General features: G+C 32.6%; 1 protein-coding gene across 1 annotated transcript in view; it reads left to right on the forward strand.

The window, feature by feature from the left end:
• Positions 1–16,667, forward strand: part of PRMT3 (protein arginine methyltransferase 3) — a 148,547-nt gene extending 131,880 nt beyond the window's left edge. The window contains exon 16 of the mRNA XM_012552526.3: positions 16,106–16,667. Within this exon, the coding sequence (XP_012407980.1) occupies positions 16,106–16,215 (110 nt within the window). The 3' untranslated portion in view covers positions 16,216–16,667. The remainder of the gene's footprint in view (positions 1–16,105) is intronic.
• The last annotated feature ends 6,971 nt before the right edge of the window (positions 16,668–23,638 follow it).

The following is a 23,638-nucleotide window of genomic DNA, read 5'->3' on the forward strand; positions in this document are numbered from 1 at the left end:
TTATGAGTAAATAACTTTCTAATTTATAAAGCTTCATATGCGCTCCTTTTTTTTTTTTTTAATGTTGAGTAGGCAGTAGGATATCAGGTTCAAGATTAGACATAATGGGGAGTCATTAACATGGAGGCGCAATAAGTGAAATAATGTGAATAAAATGAACTCACAGATGGAGAGGATTTTTTCAAAAATATATTGATATGGGGCCAAGAACTGAATTAGCTTTGAGAAGGCCCATAATTTAGTTAGCTACAAAACACAGAAGATAAATAGATGAGTAGAAAGGAAGGGCAACTGTGGCCCCTTGCACCAATCTGACATTATCCCTATACCAGAAAATTTTAGAGAAGGACATGCTCGTTCTAGGACTGACCAAGTGGGCCAAGTTTGGTCTTGATCAAGATGGGCAAACTGATTGTATAGACTTAAATGTTCTTGCTGGCTACTTTTCTGTCACTCAACAAGTATTTATTATTAAATGCTTACTACATGCCAGACAAAGGAACATATTTGAATTTCTCAAAAATGAAACTTAGTTCTTTTAAGTGTCAATACTGTTAAGCATCTTTGTTGGATACTTTTTATCTCCTTAAACATGGTAGTGAATTTAAGGTTCTCATGAAGTGTATAGGATACCATTAATTTTGTTTTAATTGAATTGAATTCTACTTTGCCAAAGTACAGCTATCTTCATCAAATGTCTGAGATTTGTTTGATTATTTTTTTCTTATATCAAATTCTCTAGAAGCTGTGCTTCCTAAGTTGTCTGCTTTTCATTGTTACCATCACAAAAAGTCTGCACGTTCTCCCCTCCCTCCCCAATCATTTCCTAATTGTCATTTAAGTCCTTTTTCAATCATGACCAGCTCTTTTGTGACCCCATTTGGGGTTTTCTTGGCAGAAATATTAGAGTGTTTGCCAATTTTTTCTCCAGTTCATTTTATAGATTTGGAAACTGAGGTAAATGGGGTTAAGTGACTTGCTCAGTGACTCACACAGCCAGTAAATGTCAGAGGCTGGATTTGAACTCAGAAGATAAGCCTTCCTGTCTACTGTGCTACCTAGCTGTCCCCATTTCCTAGTACTAGTATAATTCTACCTACTTTTAATTTGCTTTTTTAAATATGCTGAAACTGTAGAACTTGATAAAGAATAAGTACACTGTCAGGGAAAAGTCTTTAGACACAGTCCTGATCAATGATGTATTAGTAAATGTTAATGAAGGGGGAAGATAGAAGGTGCTGCAAGACACACTTTTAAAGTTTAATTTGCATAAGTAATATTTTCTCCATAATTTCTTAGGTCTAGAAAATTTAAATAAAGAAAACACATAAAGCCTTGATTTATAATGTATGTCAATTTTTGAGTTGAAAATTTTACAACTGGTTAGCCATATATGAGATGGCTCCAGCACTCCTGCCTAGGCATAATGTGATAGACATTATAACTTGTTTTATCACAGGTTTTTTAAGATTCCTCAGGCGCCCTTTCATGAGTGCAAACTATAGGTATGGCTTTCAATGTTTTGTGTCACAGAAAATATAAAAAATCAAAACACTGCTAAGTGTAACTTTCACTTTAAACTTGCTGTCTGAGTCCATTCTTTTCCAAACAATTAGACAGCTCTCACTTGGTATGTCTATACAAGCCAGAGCCTCCTTAGTTGGATTTCTTGGAAACTTGGGTTTTCTCTCCTAATTAGTAATGTACATTGCAAATGTATAAACATATGGTACTTTCTAAGACATTAATTGGAATCATTTCCTTCCCTATGTAGTTTACTTTGGTAAATTTTTTAAATCAAAGAGAAACTTAACAAAAAATAAATTTTCTGCTCTTAAAAAATGATTCATGAGTATAGTTGAATAGGTTACAGTTTTTCTGAACTAGGTATTTTGGGGATGAAATAAAATTAAACATTGTTCTTTTAGAATATCAAGGTCTTAGATCATGGTAAACAAATAGCTGTTTTTATTGTTGTAATTTAACTATTTGATAGTTTACAGAGAATTGTTGCTGCCTTAATTTCACAGCTTCAGATAGTGATGGCAGCTAATACGAAGGGGATTCAAAAGACTTCATGTGTCTTGGTATGATACCATATGGGGAGAAATCTTCATTATGTTGTATTAGAGTAATTTGGCTCTGCAGGACATGAGCTGCTTGAATTGTCAAAGTTTCCCTCTAGTCTGAAGTTAGCGGTGCTCTAGTAATAAATATTCCTTCTTTATGTTTGATATATTTTGTGTGATGGTGGAAGTATTGTTGTTTTTTTTACTTCTACTCAGGGAATATGAATTGCTATAATATACCAAAAATGAAATTTGATAAAAAGAAAAAGATGTAAACTTTGATTTGGGGTGGGGCAAATTAAACCAGTAAAAGGAAACTTAAGGAAAAGGATCTGTTGAAATAGAATTTTTGAAATAGAATGGAGTTGATGTGTCACGAATACCCAGTTTGCATATGTCTGTAGGGGACAGAAATCATAATTTGTTGGTTTATAATCTTAAGGCTCTCTGTGAGTGTGACAATTACTTTGAATTTTCTAATGCTTAGCATACAGAAAGCACTTAATTGTTCAGTAGTAAGTATAGTGACATTTTTTTTTCCCACCTTTATTCCATTTGATTATAAAATGACTTTTCAAGGACTCATTCACCCCCATGGCTGGGATTCATTATTAGACATAGAAAGCTTAAAAATTGTAACTTCAAGTGCAAGGGGCTGTAGTGTATAATTGAACTGTATTACTAAATTAAAGATAGCCAATGAAACTAAAGCAGTTGATAATGATTCTGGTAATTCTGAAGAATTTAATTTTCAAAGATGTCAAGGTTTCTATGGTTAGAATTTTTATGTCCTTAGCCTTTGAAAGAAGATAATGTTTAATGAAAACAGAAAGAAAATGCTTTATTTAAGCCATTCCAATATATATATATACGTGTGTGTGTGTGTGTATCCATCTACTGCTTATTATTTTCTACAAAACTTTTTTGTATTAAAATTTAACAAATACCAGATTCATGGATTATGATTAGTTTACCAACCATCTACATGCTTGACAGCCAAAACCTCTAAAAATAGCCTTTAAAAAACCCTTTTGATTTTGGTTTTACTATCTTTACAGAAATTAACTTTTTAAAATGTGGGCAAACAAGCTCTATTGGCAATAAAACAGCACACGGTATTTATTTTCTCACTTTGTGATTGCCTGGAAGTGGACATAAAACCTTGATAACGTTATTTTTTTGTTTCTAAAAAGGTTGAGCACAGCAAAACTGAAATGGTGCGAATACAGCTAAATCCCCATAAATTCCGTGGTTCTTTTTTCTTTCTGGTAATTGAGTTGAGGGTTAGACTCTTGAAAATGTACATTTCTTTGTAATCTCCAGGATTGTCTCCAGGATAACTATGTTGTTGTCCTAATATTTTCTTTTTAAGCAAAGTGTTCAATAATATAGATTTTTGTCTTGAGAAAACATTTAATAGTAATTTATTAAATAGGGAGTTAATAAATCTTTGTTGAATTGCATTTAAGTTATTAATTTGAAATTAATATTTTTCTAAGATTTCTTCCTACTCTTTCTGACTAAATTAGTGCTTACATTCTAATTGTTCTTAGCTCAGATGATCTTGTGACTGGCACTCTTTCTGAGGGATATCTTGTTATTTGTAAACTTTTTGAACATAGTAAAATGGAACTTTAAGAAGTCGATACCTGTCCTGACTTCACCTATATTTTTTGTACTATATTTCCATACTTGCTGTTTATATAAATGGTAGAGCTAGTGCATAGTGGGAGACCAGAATACACAGAAGCATCACAGCCTGAAGAAGATGTTACCTCATTTTGAGGAAAATTTAAAAATAAAATTAGTAACATCTCTCTGTGGTAGTAATGTTGTATGGGGATAGGATAAATAATCATAATCCCCTTTATTGTTCCTGAGCAGCCTCTGGTTACTGTGCTAATGAACAGGGAAATTGCCAAAAGGCAGACAATGGGAGAGAACAGAGAAACAAAGAACCTGAATGAGCACAAAGTAGATAATTACTGCTTTGCAGCCTGTCCATTTTCACATACAGCATTAAAAAATGAATGCTCTTTCTCAGCTTTTCTCTTCCAAAAAATCTTATATATTGGGCTCTAGTACCCTTCTGTTTTCTGTTCTGTAACCCACTCAAATCTTGATTGTATGTGACTAGATTCAAATATATAAAATCAGTTAAACATATATATGCGCTTTGGTGTATATTTCCCTTCCTGTTAAATATAGATTGGAACAGAAATTGTTCAGTACCATAATTGCCACTCAAGATTGACCCTAGTAGGCAGAGGTATTATGTTTTAAATATGGGACCTTGAACTTTGTAATAAAAAAAATCTAATATATTTTGTCAATTCACAGTTCCATTTATTGCCATAGTTATTATAAATATTTAAAGTTAATTTTTTTCCTACTTAAAAAACTTTCTCAAGAATCTTATCTATCTTATAAGTTGAGTGAAGTATCTTAATATAATAGCAGACAAGTCACATTGAGTTTGTGGGACTCTTTCATCAAAATCTATCAGCATTTGTGACTGCTTTTATATGTGAGCTCGAATTTATATGACCTCTCAATAGAAATGTTTGGCCTTTTCAGTTGCATTGTCAGAGTAAGATCATTTCATTCATTTTCTCAAACCTAAGACATTCAATCTCTAAGGACTGTGGCAGAGGAATTTGATGCGTTTCTGTTTTGGATCCACCAGTATTATAAACTTGTAATCTCTGAATCAAAATACATCCCTTAATTCTACTTGGCCATTGGTAAGAAGTTTTATTTTAATTAAGTGAATTTTTTTTTTATGTACTACCTAAAGACGTTTTAACTAGAGAAGTTCACATTTTACACACACACACACATATATATATATATACACAGCCACATATACATATGTACATATACATATATATTCCTCCTACATACACATATGTCCACACATACATATGTAACATAACATGTAACTGTGTGTATATGTATGTATAGAAAACTCAATAAAATATAATTTTATCCATTGTTCTTTTTAAAGGGGAAAAGAGAGAAACTAAAACTAAAATAAAGAACCAACATTAAAAAGCATAAATGTTGTACTTTTAAATTTCATAGAAGATTGTATGAAACTTAGTAATAGATTATGATGTTTTTTTTTTTAACATACAGTGACCCATGGAGTAAATCATCAGCTATCCAGCTGTTTCATTCATCTTAATTATAGCTGTGAAAGCATCACAGTTAGCAAAATTTTTGGAGTAGTCAAAATGAAATAAAGTCCATGCTATAAATTTTATTTTAATTCATTCAAAATATCTTATATTTGTATTTATTTACTTGTACTTAACTCATAATTCTAATTTTAAAAAATATATCAATCATTTCCCTCCCTCTCCCCAACTTGAAAGAATAAAGAAAAATAATTACCTGAAATCCACATTGTCATACAAAACAAAATCCCATGTTGGCCATGATCAGAAATGAGTGTCTCATTTTACATGTAGTCTTATCATCTCTCCATAAAGAACTAATTAAAATTTTCGTGTTTGTCATCAGTTCTCTAGAATTGTCATTATGTTCATTAAACAACAGGTTTTTCAAAATTGTTTCATTTTTCAAAAATGGATGTTATCCTATAAAATCTTCTCTTAGTTTTTCTCACTTCTATCTGTATTAATTCATAGAGGACAATAGTAGTCATGTCATTTAGCTAGTAGTATTTTCTTTTGAGGGGGGAAGGTGGTTTGTTTCATTGTTTTTCCCCTTTTTATATTTTTAAAAATTTTATTTAAGTACATTCATTTTTAACATATTTTTATATCAGTCATGTTGAGGGGAGAAATTAGAAAAGGCAAAAACAGCAAAGGAAAAAAAGAAATTTTCCATCCCAAGTTTTTTTGAATTGCTTTGGATTACTGAATTGTTGAGAAGAGCTAGTAATTGATCATCATACAATCCTGTTGTTGCTGTGTACAATGGTTTCCTGGTTCTGCTCACTTTACACAGCATCAGTTCATGTAAGCCTTTCCAGGCTTTTCTGAAATCAGTCTGTTCATTATTTTTTATAGAACAATAGTATGTTTTATAGTTTATGGTATAATTTTATAAAATAATAAGTTGTGGCATTTCATTCACATACCATAATTTATTCAACCATTCTAATAATCTAATAATTACATCTAATCTACATCTAATAATTTTTCAATTCTTTTCCCACATAAAGAGCTGCTACAGACATTTTTGCATATATGGGTCTTTTCCCTTTTTTAATGATCATTTTGAGATACAGACCCCACAGTTTCACTGCTGCATCAAAGGGTATGCACAATTTTATAGCTTTTGGGCATAATTCCAAATTATTCTCCAGAATGGTTCTATCATCATTTCACAAGTCCACCAGGAATGCATTAGTGCCCCAGTTTTCCCACATTCTCTCCAACATTCATCATTACCTTTTCCTGTTATTTTAGCCAATCTGAGATGTGTGAAGTGGTATCTCAGAGTTGTTTTAATTTGCATTTCTCTAATAATGATTTTGTGCATTTTTTTCCTATGACTATTGATGGCTTTAATTTCTTCATCTGAAAATTGTCTGTTCATATGCTTTGACCATTTATTAATTGGGTAATGACTTGTATTCTAAAAAATTTGACTCAGTTCTCTGTACATGTTAGAAATGAGACCTTTATGAGAAACACTGGCTATAAAAATCATTTCCCAACTTTCTGCTTCTCTTCTAGTCTTTGCTGCATTAGTTTTGTTTGTGCAAACACTTTTTATTTTACTGTAATCAAAATTGTCCATTTTGCATTTCATAATGTGTGCTCTTTCTTCTTTGGTCATAAATCCCTCTCTTCTCCAAAGATTTGACAGGTAAACTATCCCTTCCTCTCCTAATTTGCTTATAGTATCACCCTTTATATCTAATACACCCATTTTGACCTTATCTTGGTATAGTCTGTGAAGTGTTAGTCTATGCCTACTTTCTGACATACTATTTTCTAGTGTTCCCAGCAATTTTTGTCAGATAGTAAGTTCTTATCCTAAAAGCTAGTTTTTGGGTTTATCAAAATGTAGATTATTATGGTCATTGACTGTTGTGTCTTGTTTACCTACCTTATTCCACTGATCTACCACGTCATTGTTTTGATGCTTTATAATGAAGTTTTAGGTCTGGTACTTCTAAGTCACCATCCTTTGTGTTTTTTCAATTAATCCTCCTAATATTCTTGACTTTTAATTTTTTCTGATGAATTTGGTCACTATTTTTTCTAGCTCCATAAAATAATTTTTTGGCAGTTTGATTGACATGGCACTGTACAAGTAGACTAATTTAGGTAGAATTGTCATCTTTCCTGCTGTTTAGGATTTGATTTTATTCATGTGAAAAGTGTTTTGTAATTGTGTTCATACAGTTCCTGAGTTTATCTTGACAGGTAGATTCCCAAACATTTTATATTATCTATAGTTATTTTAAATGGAATTTATCTCTTGTTACTAGGCTTTTTTGGTGATATATAGAAATAGTGATGATTTGTATGGATTTATTTTATATCCCACAACTTTGCTAAAATTGTTAATTTCAAGCAACTTTTTAATTGATTCTCTTAAGTATACCATCATATCTTCTTCAAAGAGTGATAGTTTTATCTCCCCATTGCCTACTCTATCTAATGCCTTCAATATTTCTTTCTTTTCTTATTGTTAAAAGTAACATTTCTAGTACACTATTAAATAAGCAGTCATAAGTCATCCTTGTTTCATTGATCTTACCAAAAATGCTTCTACCTTCTTCTCCCCTTTACAAATAATATTTGCTTATGGTGTTAGATGCTGCTTATCATTTTAAAGAAAATTCTATTTATTTTTATGTTCTATAGTGTATTTAATAGGAATGTGTTGTATTTATCGTATGATTACTATTGTTTTGTTATTGATATGGTAAATTATGCCAATAGTTTTCCTGATATTGAACTAGCCCTCCATTCCTAGTATGAATCTCACTTGGTCATAGTATATTACCCAAGTGATAGGTTGCTGTAATCTCTTTGTTAATATTTTATTTAAGATATTTGCATCAATATTCATTAGGAAGATTGGTCTATAATTTTCTTTCTCTGTTTTGGCTCTTCTTGGTTTAGGTATCAGCACTGCATTTTTGTCATGAAGGCAATTTTCTAGGACTTCTTTGCTTATTTTTCTAAATGGTTTACATAGTATTGGAATTAATTATTTTTTAAATGTTTGGTAGAATTCACTTGTAAATCCATCTGGCCCAGGAGTTTTTTCTTAGGAACTTCTTTGATGGCTTGTTTTATTTCTTTTTCTAAAATGAGACTATTTAAATAATTTATTTCCTCTTCTGTTAATCTGGGCAACTGATATTTTTGTAAATATTTGTCTATTTCAATTAGATTGTCAGATTTATTGGCATAGAGTTGGGTAAAATAGCCCCTAATTATTCCTTTAATGTCTAGATTTTTTTTTTTTTTTTAGTTGCAGGCTCAATTCATTGATCACCTCTTTATTTTATTCATGTAAAGATTTAGAGATAGAAAATTTGCCTTAAGAACTGCTTTAATTGCATCCTGTAAATTTTGGTATGTTTTCTCATTTATATTTTCTTAGATTAAATTATTATTTCTATGATTTATTATTTGACCAACTCATTCTTTAGGATTAGATTATTTAATTTCTAATTACTTTTTAGTTTGTCTTTTCCTGAATCTTCATTGCCTGTAATTTTTATTGCATCATGACCTGAAAAGGAAACATTTACCAATTATTTCTTTCTGTATTTGATTATAAGGTTTTTAATGCCCTATTATCTAGTCAGTTCTTGTGTAGGTGCCATATACTGCTGAAAAGAAGGTATATTCCTTCACATGCAGTTTTCTCCTCAGGTTTATCATATCTAAGTTTTCTAAGATTCTATTCATTCCCTTAACTTCTTTCTTGTTTATTTTGTGGTTAGAGGGGGAAATTGAGGTTCCTCACTAGAATAGTTTTGCTAACTTCTCTAAGAATTTGGATGATGTACCACTTGATGCATATATATTTAGTGTACTTTATTGTCTTCAGGACCTTTTAGCAAGGTCTAGCTTCCTTCCTTCAATTGGATCTTCTAATTAGGTTTATTTTGTTTTGCTTTGTGTGAGATCAGAATTGCCATACCTGCTTTCTTTGCTTCAGCCGAAGCATAATATATTCTACTCCAGCCTTTTATCTTTTTTCTATATGTGTCTTTCTGTTTTGAATGTATTTCTTGTAAACAACATACTATACGATTCTGGTTTTTTATCCACTCTGTCAGCTTCCATTTTCTGGGAGAATTCATTCCAATCACATTCATGGTTATGATTACCAGCTGTCTATTTCCCTCCATTTTATTTTCTCCCCTCTATAAACTTTTTCCCCCCTCTTCCCACCCTATCCCTTCTTAGTAATGTTTTGTTTCTGACCACTTTTCCCCGGCCTGCCCTCCCTTCTATCACCCCTCTTCCCTTCTCTTACTCCTTTCTTTTACTATTTCTTTCCCCTTTCTCCTTCTATTTCCCTATAGGACAAGATAAATTTCTAATCCAATTGAGTGTGTAGGTTATTCCCTCTTTGAGCCAAATCTGATGAGGTTAAGTTTCAAACAATGCTCATCCCCTCCTTTTTTTCCCTCTACTTTAGTAGGGTTTTTTTTGTGCCTCTTACCCTATTTAAATTAACCTCCCCTTTCCTCTTGTCCCAGTACAGTCTTTTTTCCACCTTTATAATGTCTTTTTTAAAATATCACATCAAAGTCAACTTATACCCAATTTTCTCTGTCTCTATATACACTCCTTCTCATTACCTTAATAAAAGATAAATTTTTTCAAGAGTTACAAGAATCATTTTCCCAAGTAGGGATGATGTAAACAGTTTAACCTTTAAATAACACTTTTTTTTCCCCTTTCTTGTTTCCCTTTTTATGCTTCTCTTGAGCCTTCTTTTTGAAGATTAAATTTTCTCTGTAGTTCTGGTCTTTTCAACAGAAATGATTGAAAATTATCTACTGCAATTGAAGGTCCATTTCCTCCCCTGAAAGATCATGCTCAGTCTTGCTGGCCTTGCTGGGTAGTTGATTCTTGGTTGTAATCCAAGCTCCCTTGCTCTTTCCAGGCCCTCTGGTCCTGGACACTGTTTGAACTATCTTGAACTGGAAAATGGTTTCATTTGGTCTCTTCAGAGTCTCTGTTGTTTCAGATTCTGTTCAGAGGCTTGGTTTTCAAGGAAAACTGGAAGAGCTCAAGCCGCTTCCTGGCTCCCCCCAGAAGCTCTAACTATTTTCCAGTTGTTGGGCAGTCCTTTAATTTCCAGTTCTTTGCCACTGCACAAACACATACACAGACACACAACTGCCATAACTTTTTTTTTTTTTTTACACATGGGTTAATGTAGAGGGGTTGGCCTTGGCAAGAAGGGCTGCCTCTTCAAGTGTGGAAGGGGCATATAGTGGAGAAAGATAAATTAGATGCATGCTGTGTGAGAAGGGAAAGTGAGGGTAAAATAGCTTCCGTTTTTCAGAGTGAACTACAAGACACAACTTGGCTGAGGAGAAGGGGATGATGCTGTAGAAGGCCTGAGGAGGAGTTAAAAATGATGGGGAACACAACCAAAATAAACTAATCAGTGACGTGTTCAGCCATCATAGGGTATTGCTGACTGAGGTGCTTTCTAGGTTTTTTTCAGCTTCCTTGTAGTGACATTTTCATGAGTTAAACTTCTGTTAAGAAGTGATGATAGTGTTATTACTTTCACTTATTCTCATCTTCTACTTTAGTGCTTGTTTTAACAGATTGGATTAGAAGTTCAGTAATTACATGTGCTGTCTTCTTTCATCTTTATCTTTTCATCTAATTAGGTATTGATTTTAACTTTTGCACTAACTAGTCAATGATCTGATTTGACTGCAACCACATACCAGATTCTGAAATGGCTCCCACATTTGTAACTAGACAGTCTGTTTAGCTACTCTGTTTTTCATTTTTCATGATGGCGTTTGGTAGTACACACATATAATACCTTCTACCTCCCTTCTTGTGGGGAGAAAAAAAGCATCTATGATCACAGACTTGAACCTTCTGAATTATTTTATAAATCTTTATCTTCTCACATAACTTTTGCCTTTCTCTCCCCTGTGCCTATCTTTTTATTAAAATAATGGAATATCATATAAATGTTAACTTGTTTGAAAGATCTTTGTGTACTCTGCTTAGAATTTCTTAAATTTTTATCTTCTGCAACAGTTATTGGTATAAATTGCAGTCATGCACACTGCAAAATGAAATAACCAATTGTATCTTAAAACAAGCTATTTTTGCTTTGGAGATAATAAGGAAATCAAACTTACAATCTCCTCTTTTTCCCTTTCTGAAGAAGACCTGTGAGCCATTTGTATTTAAAAAATATCATTATTAATGTGATTCATTTCCTTTTTTCTTAATATTAATCAGTTCATATACTGATATTTCATTTCAGCCAACTTAAGCTCCTGCTCTTTGCAAAACATTGTGGGTAGTCCCTCTTGCCAAGGACTTTAGACCTCAGAGGTCAAAAAAATAAATAAATAAATAAATGAAGATATTTCATAGAGACATTTCACAAGTAGGGATATCAAGAAAGGAAAAAAAAATGGCACCTAATCTGAGCCTTAAAGGAGGCGAAGAATTTAAAAAACTCAAGAAAATCAACTCCTAGTGTAGCAGACAGCCTATCTGAAGGCACGGGAGTGAGAAATATTTAATCATCCATTTTGTCTGGAACAGTTGATATGTGTAGGAGGAAGATGTAAAAGAAGTCTGGAAAGATTTAGAGGACCCAGATTGTAGAGAACTTTATGTCTCAGGTTAAGATATTTGTATTTTCAGCATGACTACTATGGAAATATGTCTTGCATGATTGCATCTGTATAACCTATATAAAATTGCTCCCTATCTCAAGGCTTGGAGAGAGAAGAAAGAAGAAAAATTTCAAACTCAGAATTTAAAAAAAAAAAATTGTTTTTACATATGATTAGATAAAAAAGGAAATATTACTTTTTAAAAATCATGCTTTATTCTTCATCTGCCATTGCAGATTTCTGAATCAGAAACTGATGTGTTTTTTGAATATAAGTTTGGCAATATTGTAGACAGAAGTGTCAGACACATCGCTCTCAATACTCTCAAGTGCTGCCTAAATCAAATTACAATGTGTAGTACCCATCTGATTTTAATGTATTGATGTACTAATTTAAAAAAAAAAAATAAACAAGTATGTGGCTTTTAGTCAACACATGGTCCATGGGCTTCTTAGGAATAATTTAGTGGCCCCATATCTAGTTGAGTTTGACACCAGTGGTGCAGGCAATAGGTTAGAGATGATAGAGATTCAACCAGAAATAGGGAAGCCAATTAAGACAACTATAGTCATCTAGCTAAACTATGATGAGGGCCTTGACTAGGGGAATACCTTATAAATGGAGAAAAAGAAACAGTAGATGAGGAAGATATAGCTAAATTGTATTAGGGAAGGTGAGGAAAAACAAATATGACTCTGAGGTTATAAAAATAAGTAGGGAGGGATTGGGTTCCCTTGATAGAGATAGATATGTTTTGAAGACAGGCAGTTTTGGGGGAGAGTAATGAGTTTCATTTGGAGCATTTTGATTTTGAAAATAGAAATAGGATATTGATCTAGAGAATATATACCTGACCATAAATACTTGATGGGTTATTATATGTTCAGTTATATAGGTTGGACTTTGTCAGTGGTACCATTGACTTAGAAAACCACAAATTAACATTATGTTGTAGTTTTATTTATTTTGTTTACTATTTCCCAATTAAGTTTTAATCTGGTTCCTGCAGCACTCAGGAGGGGCTGGCATTTGACATCTCTTGTCAAGAAGATCTCTGAGATTCTTTCTAATCTTGAGATTAAAAGGTTAAATTGTTCCCAGTATACCTCATTTTGATGATTCAGGGTCACCTATATGAGTATCAGTTATCAGATCCACAGAAATTTTAGTGTTACCTGATCAGGATAACCAAGATCTGATTTACTTGTAACCAAAAGATCACAGAACTTTTAGATGGTTCTTCATTTATTTCAACAGTGCTTCCATTTGTTTCTCATTTTTATTTAGAAAGTCTCATTATAATTAGGAAATCTCTTTGGGAATGACCTTCAAAACTATTTGTGAATGTAGTACACTTCTCAACTAGTCAGTAAGATCCATGAGGCCAAAAACTGAGCTGCCCTTATCTAATCTTTGTATCTATCACTATTAAATATGGAACAGGTTCTCTCAACGCATGCCTATTGAATTGAAAGTACACACAGGGCTGGCAAAATTTAGTCCTATTTTAATTTTGGAACATAGCCAAAATGAGTTCAGAACAAAGTTTGATTAAAAATAAGGTATTAGATCAAATAAATACCCTTTTAGGTCTAAAATCAGGTATATCTAAAAAGTGATCATAGTAGTTTTCTTTAGTAACTCATAAACTAATCCTGGAAACAGTTCTTGAGAAAGAGTTTGAAAAATATTTCATCTCCCACAGTGACAGCTTGAAAGAGGATCATATATATTTCAAAGTAAAAGATCTAATAGGTTTTTTAAATGGTTCCATAATTTATAGTCAAACTTTTTTGACAATGTTCACATAAAGCAACTTATAGTAATATATGATACATAATACTATTGTTATAATCTAGCTGAAAACAAATTAATTTCTCCTTCCCCATGTCAAAGTAAGTTAAACTTCTACATAATGCAAAACCATGTCCCTTAATCTTTTTTGAGGATAACGTTTATATCTTTTCTAGGGATGATTCTTTGCTATTGAAGGGATAAATTAATAAGCTATAATAAATATATAGATTTTTTTTTTCCTAATTGAACTGCAAAACTGGTTTCTGTTTTGCTTGAGGCAGTCTGCCTGTGATAAGGGCAAAGTAATGCAACTCAGTTCCAGAGAGAGAATCTTCTGTAGCCCACAAAACAGCAGAACTGCTTAAAGGCATCAGTCATTTTATATCTACATGACACTGATTAATTATTATGATCTGCTTTGGTGTTACAGCCATTGCCTTTGCACCTTCGTCAGTCTTCAGAATTGGAGGGTGTTTGCCAACTGCAGATTACATATTTATTATATGACTTACTAATACCCTTTTCTTTGCTGCTTAAATCAACCCTTGATGTACTTTTAAGATACAGTTTTTCTTACTTTATTTCACTTTTTAAATTAATTAGTACTTCATTTTAGATCATATATATGATCTAAAGTTAGCCATGATCTGGAAGATCACTTAGTCCAACCCCTGCTTCATTTCATAGAGGAGGAAATTGAGATAAAAAGAGATCATGTTGCTAATTAAAAAAGAAAACTCCAAAAAAGACCCACTGAAGTGTAAAGTAGACTCCCAAATTAATTTTTTTCTCTGGATACATTGTAAAATTGTTGAATTTGGGAAAGTTGTTCAGGTTAATTCAGATCTGAGAATGTTATAGTTGATTTGGTTTGAGATAAGACAAAATGAATCATCATCAAAATAACATAATGTTGCCATCTAATTTTAGATAAAGAATTCTCAATAACTGGGAAGAATGCAAAGGACTGTGATACCTTTTTTAGAGAAAAGTAGGGAGTATGACCGAATGTTATATGAAAGGCAAAGAATCATTCCAGGTTCAACAATCAGTCTGTGTTGGAATAAAATGTTTATGAAAACTTGCATTTTAAAAATTTTGAATAGTATTTACTTTGTCATAATGAGGAATGTTACCTAGAATGAGAGAGAAAATCCAATAAATCACTTAAGTAATAGCAATTTACAGTGGCTGATGTCAATGTTGATTCCATGACAGTAATTAAAACTAGATTGGTTATAAACCTTTATTTAGTATCCTCAATGTGCCAGATATTGTCTAAGCACATTATAAATATTATAAATATAAATAGGCAGGGACTGCCTATCTAGTTATTGGGATAACGCTTGCCACATAGTAAATGGTAACTACTTTTTTCCATTTGATTTTTTTATGATTTGACATATTACCTAATTCTGAAGATTAAGCGTTACTGTTTGAGACTACCATCTTGAAAATTTTAGTAATTAGGTTTACAAATTTAAGGAAATTTGTTTTTAACATTATAACTCCAATATTACACTACTTTTTTTCATAATTATTTTTTACGCATTTTACTAGGAGTTATGTTGTGTTAACACAGATTATTAAGTCTAAGGATATATTCGAGAAAGATAAAATTCCCTTTGGTTTAATTTCATACTCTTACTTTTAATCAAGAAATACCAATTTGTTATTTTTGCTTCTTTATTAAAAATTCTTCTTGCCATTTCATTGAAAAATTCTGAAATAAATATGCAATATAATTATTTATTTTTCAAAATGTCTTGAATTTTATTAGATTGTTTTCTACCTCTAGTGTAATTAGAGATGTGCTTATATTGTGTGTGTATTTTAAAATCAATAATCTTATTATAACAAATCCAGTTCATCTTTCTAGCTATGAATTATATTACTATCCTTTGGTTATTTTGTTTAAAGCAATGTGCTTGTATTAAAGGATATAGTTTCCTTATTTTATGGTTCTAAAGCTTTCTTTTGAATTCTGTAGAAATAGATATTTTCAAAGACTGTTCTTTACTTCATCTATTATTAGTGCCACTAGCAAAACTTTACTACTAGACAGTATAAACATCTTGTACAGTTCTCTTTTATATACATATATAGCACATCTTTCTTTTTGAATTGTTATCGTTAAGGTCTAATGTCAGATTTCTTTCGTGAAGCTAGAACTGGATACCTTGACCCTGTATGACCACTGTATATTGCTTTGCTTTCAAAGTGCTAATGTTTGGCATCTCTAGTGAATGATTACTTTCTTTGAATGACTTAATGTCATTAATTTACTAAGTTTATCACATTTAAAGTGTATTATGAGAAGTACATTAATAAAGTTCTGTAAAATTTCTTTAATATTCAAATTTCCTTCTTCTTCTTCTTTTTTTTTTTTTTTTTTTTTTAGGTGAGGCCCTAAAAGGAAAGATAACCATTCAAAAGAACAGGAAGGACCCACGTTCTCTCATCGTTACTCTTACATTGAATAACTTAACTCAGACCTATAACCTTCAATGAAAGTTATTCTGTGTTTAGAAAATTAAGTGAAGACACATTGGGTGAAGAAACATGAGGTTCAGGGCACTTGTTCCTTCAATCTCTTGAAGAAGAGAAAGGGAAGAGGGGTTTCCCATAAGTGCCCAACTGATTAATTTCTAAAATGGGATTATGTATTCTAAATCTAATAACAGTCTATCAAACTATAGCCAGGTATATTTCCTCTGCTGTGAAAAATGAAATCATAACTGACTTAAATTTGGAATTAATGTACCTGAGAGAAAGATATCACAGAAAATACAATCAGAAACAATTTAGGAGAAATATTTTACTTGCTCAACTTAGGTCATCCTGTTATAGATGGCCCTTAGGGTTATCATCAGTGTTTTCATATTGTGAGTACTCTATTTGGATATCCTTTCAAATATTATCTAGTATGTGTAAAGTCAAAAGTTGTATTTAAAGGTCCAAACTATTTTCAAAAACCTAAAAGTTCATATATTATCATTTGCTAATCTATTGATTTTTTTTCTCTTCTTTCTTTCTTTTGTGAGGCAATTGAGGTTAAGTGACTTACCCAGAGTCACACAACTAGGAAGTGTTAAATGGCTGAAGCCAAATAAGAATTCAGGTCCTTCTGACAACAGGTTTGGGGCAACTAGGTGGCTCAGGGGATCTATCCACTGCACCATCTTTTTCCAGTTAAATTATGTACTGGTAAGATAAAGTTTGGTTAAGCATACAACAGTTAATGGTAATATTGAACAATATTTCACTGTCTAAAATTGTGCTATTTACAATTATTGCCTCAGGTTGAAAGAAAAAAGTGGGAAGCATTCAATAAATTATATATAAAATGCTACACTCAATACTTTAAAATGGGTTCCACAAAGTAGTCCCCTTAACAAAACAAATTTTAGAGTCATGTGCCATGTCGAAGATAAGAAGATGGATCTTTCTCAGAACTAAGTATGCAAGAAATATATAAGTATATATTATGTTTCTACCAAAGAAAATCCTTTTCTCTTAGGAAATTTGGAAACCCCAGCTCCAAGTATCTACTATGTGCTATCCCAATAATATAAATGGAAATCAATATATTTGTAAAATAAAGAGAAATTGCATTCTCTCCATTGGAGTTAGATTAAAAAAAATTCATCCTCATATTTTTTATTTGAAGAATGATTGAGAATCAAAGTCTCCTCTCAGCCATCTCTACTACCAAATATTAGTGATTTTAAGGTCAAATAGTAAGGTTCAGAAAATAATCACCAGATACTCATCACCACCTTCCTTCGGTGTATTGGTGCTAAACTTAACCTATTTCTTCATATCAAAATTACTAACTCATTCAGTTTCTAGGTTATAGCAATAAATTTTAATATAAGAATTGAAAAGTGAGGCCTGAAATGATAATGATGATGATGACTGGCTAAAATCGTTAAGAATGTCTTTTCATTTGCCTCACTGGATTAAACAGAATGGGCTGATAGAATCAAATGGGGTCCCGCAAGAACACACAATGCAGGCCAGTGAATTCAAAGAATCAGGATTCTTTTCCAGCATGGTGGGGCCAAATTAGACCAAAACTTTGACATCTGTTTCTTTATAAATCCAAAGAGCTAAGAAATAATTGCATCCTTCCAAAAGAGTATTAAAAGGACTTTGCCTTTTAAAAGAATATAATCAAGGCATATGAATTTTTCATTAACCCAAACACAATCTCAAAATGTGGCTAAATTTCAGAATAGGCAATATTATTAAGCCATGTGTGACAGTAAGTGGAACTATTTAAAGAAGGATTTCCCTTTATAAAACTTGGCTCTATTTGCATGGCTTGTTGACTTGATAGGCCAGTCAGATTTTCTTCTATTTAGATAGAAGCCATTATAGGCAACAATTATTTTCATGTTGGTCATTTTTGACCATCCCAGAAAAGAAATAAATCATTGTATCTCCTTAACAACAGAACAGGGTTATAGTTAAAAATGACTTACGACCCTAGAGAGGCACCAACATTCAGCACTGTATTTTCCTCCCTGCCAATTCTACAGACTTTCCTCTCAGGATAAAAGCTCCCGACAGCAGCAACCCAATTGTGCCAGCTTCCTTTCGGGGACCCTAGACTGCCAGCCCTAAAGGTCTTACTGCTGTCATGCCCTGCCCCAAAGCTGGCATTCTCTTGCCCACTATGGCTACAGTCATCCACTTTTTCCTCATTCCTAGCCATCTTTATTTAGAGCTTGAGAACTTGGTTTTTGTCAACTATACCTTAGGAGTGTTGGTAATTCCCCCTGCAATTTGCCCCTAAGGCTCTCCCCTTAATTGAATTTGCTGCAGATACTTGAATGGCTAGTTACCAACTCTGTCCTCTACACCTATGATATCAAATTCAAATAAAAACAGGAGCCACTAAAATGTACAAAATGATGCCTATAGTTTACACATTGACTTAGAAAACCATACATGTTTATATATTTCTTTTTTTCATTAACACGTTAAAAAGGAATTACATTTTAATCTGGTTCTGGTTATACTCAAGAGTGTTGTGGACTATGCTTTTGACATCTGCACTAGAATGCTATTTAGCCACATATTAGTCTTAAATACCAGGTCTTGGAATAAAATGTTTTTCCTTAAAATTCTCTGATAAATAAACACAAATATACTTTGACAAATAAGTGTCCTTTTCATTCTATTATAGATGGAAATTTATAGTTTAAAATATAGTTGTTGTTGTTTTTTCTTGAGTATTTCTGTATCTAGTTTCTAAGGGCAAAAGCAGTTTTAAAAAATTTCATTTTCTAAAATTTGTGATTTTTTTTTTTTTTGTTCCAGACCTATGGTTTATCAGAGAAGGGAATTCCTTCCAATAATACAAATCAGAAACCTGTCTGTTATTGTATAATCTTAGGTCCTAAAAGGCAATGAAATTTTTAGTGTCTCGTGTCACAGCTCGTATTTGTCGAGGGCAGAAAGTAAACCCAGATCTTTATAACTCTAAGGCCAGCCTTCTATTCACTATACAATATTTCTTTTCTGTAATTATAATGACACAACTAAATTCTCAAAATATAATTAAATAGAAGACAAATCTTTAGGTTGAAATGGAGAAGAACTTTGTGTATATAAATGTATGTGGATTTAATTCACATATAGGATATGGTCTCTTAAATACCTAGTCCATTGCTTTTCACTCCCTACATTATCAGACAAGCCCCCTGGTTTTCTTACCTAAGGAATGAAAGTGTTGAATTAGATGGTCCCTGATATCTCTTCTAATTGTAAGATAATTTTATAATTAGCATTGAAGTTTAAAATATTTCATCAATTAACATCCTTTAATCTTTATTCAACCCATTCTCTAAATGTTCTTTGTCCCAGTCCTGTAGAATTTTTCAATAATTTTTTTCCTTGACTATGTATATTTGTTACATGGGTTTTATTTTTTCATAATTGGGGTGAGGGAGAAAAAATAGATATTAATTGAAAATGAAATAAAATGGGAGGAGAAAAAAAAAGACCTAGTCTATATGCAAAGCATTGTGCTGACCATTAGAGAATATTATCACTTCTAATACTAAGGGTGATGTTGGGAACTTTCATTTTCTTAGAAAATCAGAATCCACACAAAAGAGAAAGGAAACAAACTTTAAAAGATACTTTAATGATCCTGCTTCATCTCTTTTCTTTTAAGCTGAGATTCAGTCTAAAGGCTCAGCAAAAATGGTTCCAGACTACTTAATCTTTTACCTGCTTTGTGGGTTTTATATGAAATTTGTAAATTTTGTAAAAACTGAAAAATGGTGCATTACCATTATCAGTCTATGGAAAAAATAGAGGGAAAAAAATTGACTCCTACCTTGTTCTCTCAAATCAAAGAGAAAGTAGATATTATCCTGACTCAGCAGGCTAGTGGCACAGCAGGCTATTTTGGAGACTTCCAGTCCCAATGTAGAAGGCAAATTTTGACCTTCAGAACCCTAACACAACAGGCAAGATTGGGCCTGATCATCCTAGTGTGCTGAGCAAGCTGCAAGCACCTGATGCCCCAATACAGAAAACCCCTAATGATCAGGCCGCTGATCCCAAGCATGAGAAGCTTTGGATAGTGCTTCCTGTGCCCTAGGAGCAGAGTTCAACTTTGGAAAATGAGAGAAAAAGGCAAAAAAAGCCCTGACCATAGAAAGCTGCTATGGTGATATTGAAGATCAAAACACAAACTCAGAAGAGGACATCTTAATGTCAAAATGCCAACAATTTGAAGCCTAAAATGGGGAATATGAATTGGTCTCAAGCCCCAAAATTCCTCAATCTCAAAAAGGATTTTAAAAAATCAAGAGAAATGGAAGGAAAATTGGGAAAAGAAATGAAAGTTATGCAAAAGAGTCAACAGCTTGGAAAAGGAAGGGCAAAAATTGAATGAAGAAAAAAAATTCTTAAATACAATTGGCCAGATTGGGAAAAAAAAATCCACTGAAGAAAACACGTCATTAAAAAGTAGAATTGGACTCTGAGATACCACCACACACCTGTCAGATTGGCTAGAATGACAGGGAAAGATAATGCGGAATGTTGGAGGGGATGTAGGAAAACTGGGAACCACTACATAGAATTCCCAATCCCTCTACCTTTGCCTGCCTGCACTTTTTATTTTCTTCACAGGCTAATAGTACATTCTTTCAAAGTCCAATTCTTTTTGTACAGCAAAATAACTGTTTGGACATCTGTACTTATTTTGTATTTAATTTATACTTTAACATATTTAACATGTATTGGTCAACCTGCTATCTAGGAGAGGGTGGGGGGGAAGGAGGGGAAAAATTGGAACAAAAGGTTTGGCAATTGCCAATGCTGTAAAATTACTCATGCATATATCTTGTAAATAAAAAGCTATAATAAAATTTTTTTAAAGTAGAATTGGACAAATGGAAGGTACAAAAACTTACTGAAAGAATCTCAAATTAGATTTAGGCAAGTGGAATCTCATGGTAAGATGAGACATCAAGAATCAGTCAAACAAAATCAAAAGAATGAAAAATAGAAGAAAATATAAAATACCTTATTGGAAAAATAACTGATTTGGAAAAAATATCCAGGAAAGGTAATTTAAGAATTCTTAAACTACCTAAAAGTCATGATTTAAAAAAAAAAAAAAAAAAAAAACCTGGATAACATCTTTCAAGAAACTGTCATGGAAAATTGTAAAACAGTCCTTGAAAGAATCCATTGAACACCTCCTGAAAGAGATTCCAAAATAAAAACTCCAAGAAGTGTTTTTCCCAATTCAAGATTTATCAGGTCAAAAAGAAAATACTTCAAGCAATCAGAAAGAAATAATTCAAATATTAAAGAGCCCACAAGATTTAGCAGATCAAAAGGTTTGGAATATGATATTCTAAAACAGGAAAGGAGCTTGGATTACAACTAAAAATCACCTACCAAAACAGCATAATATTTCAGGGGAAAAAAATGGATATTTAATGAAATAGGTCATATGCAAATGAATTTATTGCAAATGAATTATTTAATGAAATAGGTCAGATGGTCGGAAGCAAAACACTAGTGGTGAGGTGCTGCTCAAAACAGTAAATCAGGGAAAATACAGGAATTTTTTTTTTAATTCAAAGGGGGTGGGCCAAATAGCATGGATAACTAATTGGCAATTGGGGTCCAGGGAAACAAACACTTTTATACCAAAATTTTGGCTCAGCCATGTTAGGAATACTAGGACTAAGAAAATCTTTTTCAGGCAGTAGCTTAGCCACAGGGTCTGTTAAAAAGTCAAAAAAGCAACTTGGTTACCTGGGTTCAAAGAACAGTTTACAGGGCAAAGATACTTTTTGTGATCCCAGGAAGTCTAAACAAACTGTTAGTGGTTTTAGAAAGTGTTATTTTCATAAGCTAGCTTAGGGCCCAAGGTTAGCTGTAGCATGTCTTGTACAGAGGAACAGGGTGCAAGGAGAGAGAAAAGTATAAAAGGAATGGGGTGAAGCGAAGGAGGGAGAATAAAGGGGAGAGAAACAAAGAAATCGTAACTCAGCTTTTATGGGATGAACTCTCCCATAAAACAGAAGTGGATAGCAGAGTGGATTAAAAACCAGAATCCCACAATATGTTATTTACAAGAAACATTTGGAGCACAGGGATATCCACAGTGTAAAGGTAAAAAGGCTGGTGCAGAATTTTTCATGTTTCAGCTGAGGTTAAAGAGGGAAGAGGGGAGTTTGCAATCCTGATCTCTGACAAAGCAAAAGCAAAAAATGTAAAAGCTGGGGGGGAAAAACTACCTCTTGCTGGTGAAGTAATATCAATACTATATATAGATGCACCAGATGCTACAGCATTCAAATATATAGCAGAGATGTGAGTTAGAAGTAGAAATAGACAAAACTATACCATTGAGGTACCTCAACTTCTCCCTCTCAAAACTAGATAAAATCTAATTGCAAAATGAAGATGGGGAATAGATTTTATAAAAGATGATAGACTTCTGGAGAAAATTGAATGGGGATAAAAAGGATTATCTCCTCTCAAAAGTACATGACACTTAAAAAAAAAATGAACATGTATTAAAGCCTAAAAACCAAAGGCAGAAATATTGACTACCTCTTTTTCAAATCATAATACAATAAAAATTTCATGTAATGAATTGGAAGGGAGTTATGAGACAATAGCTCTATAAGAAAAGATTTAAGAGAATATTGTATTATAATAGGAAATTCTGGTATATCTTTACAAGTTTGTAGGCATATAGGAAGAATCCATTAAAGGAAGAAAAAATTTATTATGGAACTTTTATGTTCATCTGTACAATTTTGCACTGACAGAAAGTAAAAGAACTTCTTTTGGTCCACTAGATTATTGCCTCTTTATGAGTTGGTCTACAAGCTTTCCAGCAAAATATCAGGTGACTTTAATAAGGCAGTTCTCCAGTCACATTTTCATTTATTTTAATGTTCTTTGGGGCTGAATACTATTCTATATCATGGATTTAGAGCTGAAAGGAACCTTAAAAACCTACCCTTCATTTCACAGATGATAAAACAGAGGCTAAGAGCTTAAATGCCTTTTGCAATATGCAGTGATCAAGTGTCTGAGGTAGACACTTAAAGTTTAGATTCTTAAAAATTTAGTACCCTATTCATTGTGGTACCTAGCTTCCTGACTTTCTTTTATCCCTCTACAAGAGCTTTTCTTTGAGTAGCCCTGTGGTAGGTAAAATATAATACAGGCAAATAAATCTATGCTTAGTAAATTCCAGTGACTCCCTATCACCTCCAGGATCAAATAATATAAAATCTTTCATTTGATAGCCAAAGCCCTTCATAACCTACCATATCTCCTACATTTTTCCAGTCATCCTGTACCATACGTTTTCCCCATGCGCTCCAATCCATGGACACTGAACTTTATTGGCTTTTCCTTGAATAAAACAATACCT

Source organism: Sarcophilus harrisii, chromosome 6, assembly GCF_902635505.1.
Source record: "Sarcophilus harrisii chromosome 6, mSarHar1.11, whole genome shotgun sequence".
NCBI lineage: Eukaryota > Metazoa > Chordata > Mammalia > Dasyuromorphia > Dasyuridae > Sarcophilus > Sarcophilus harrisii.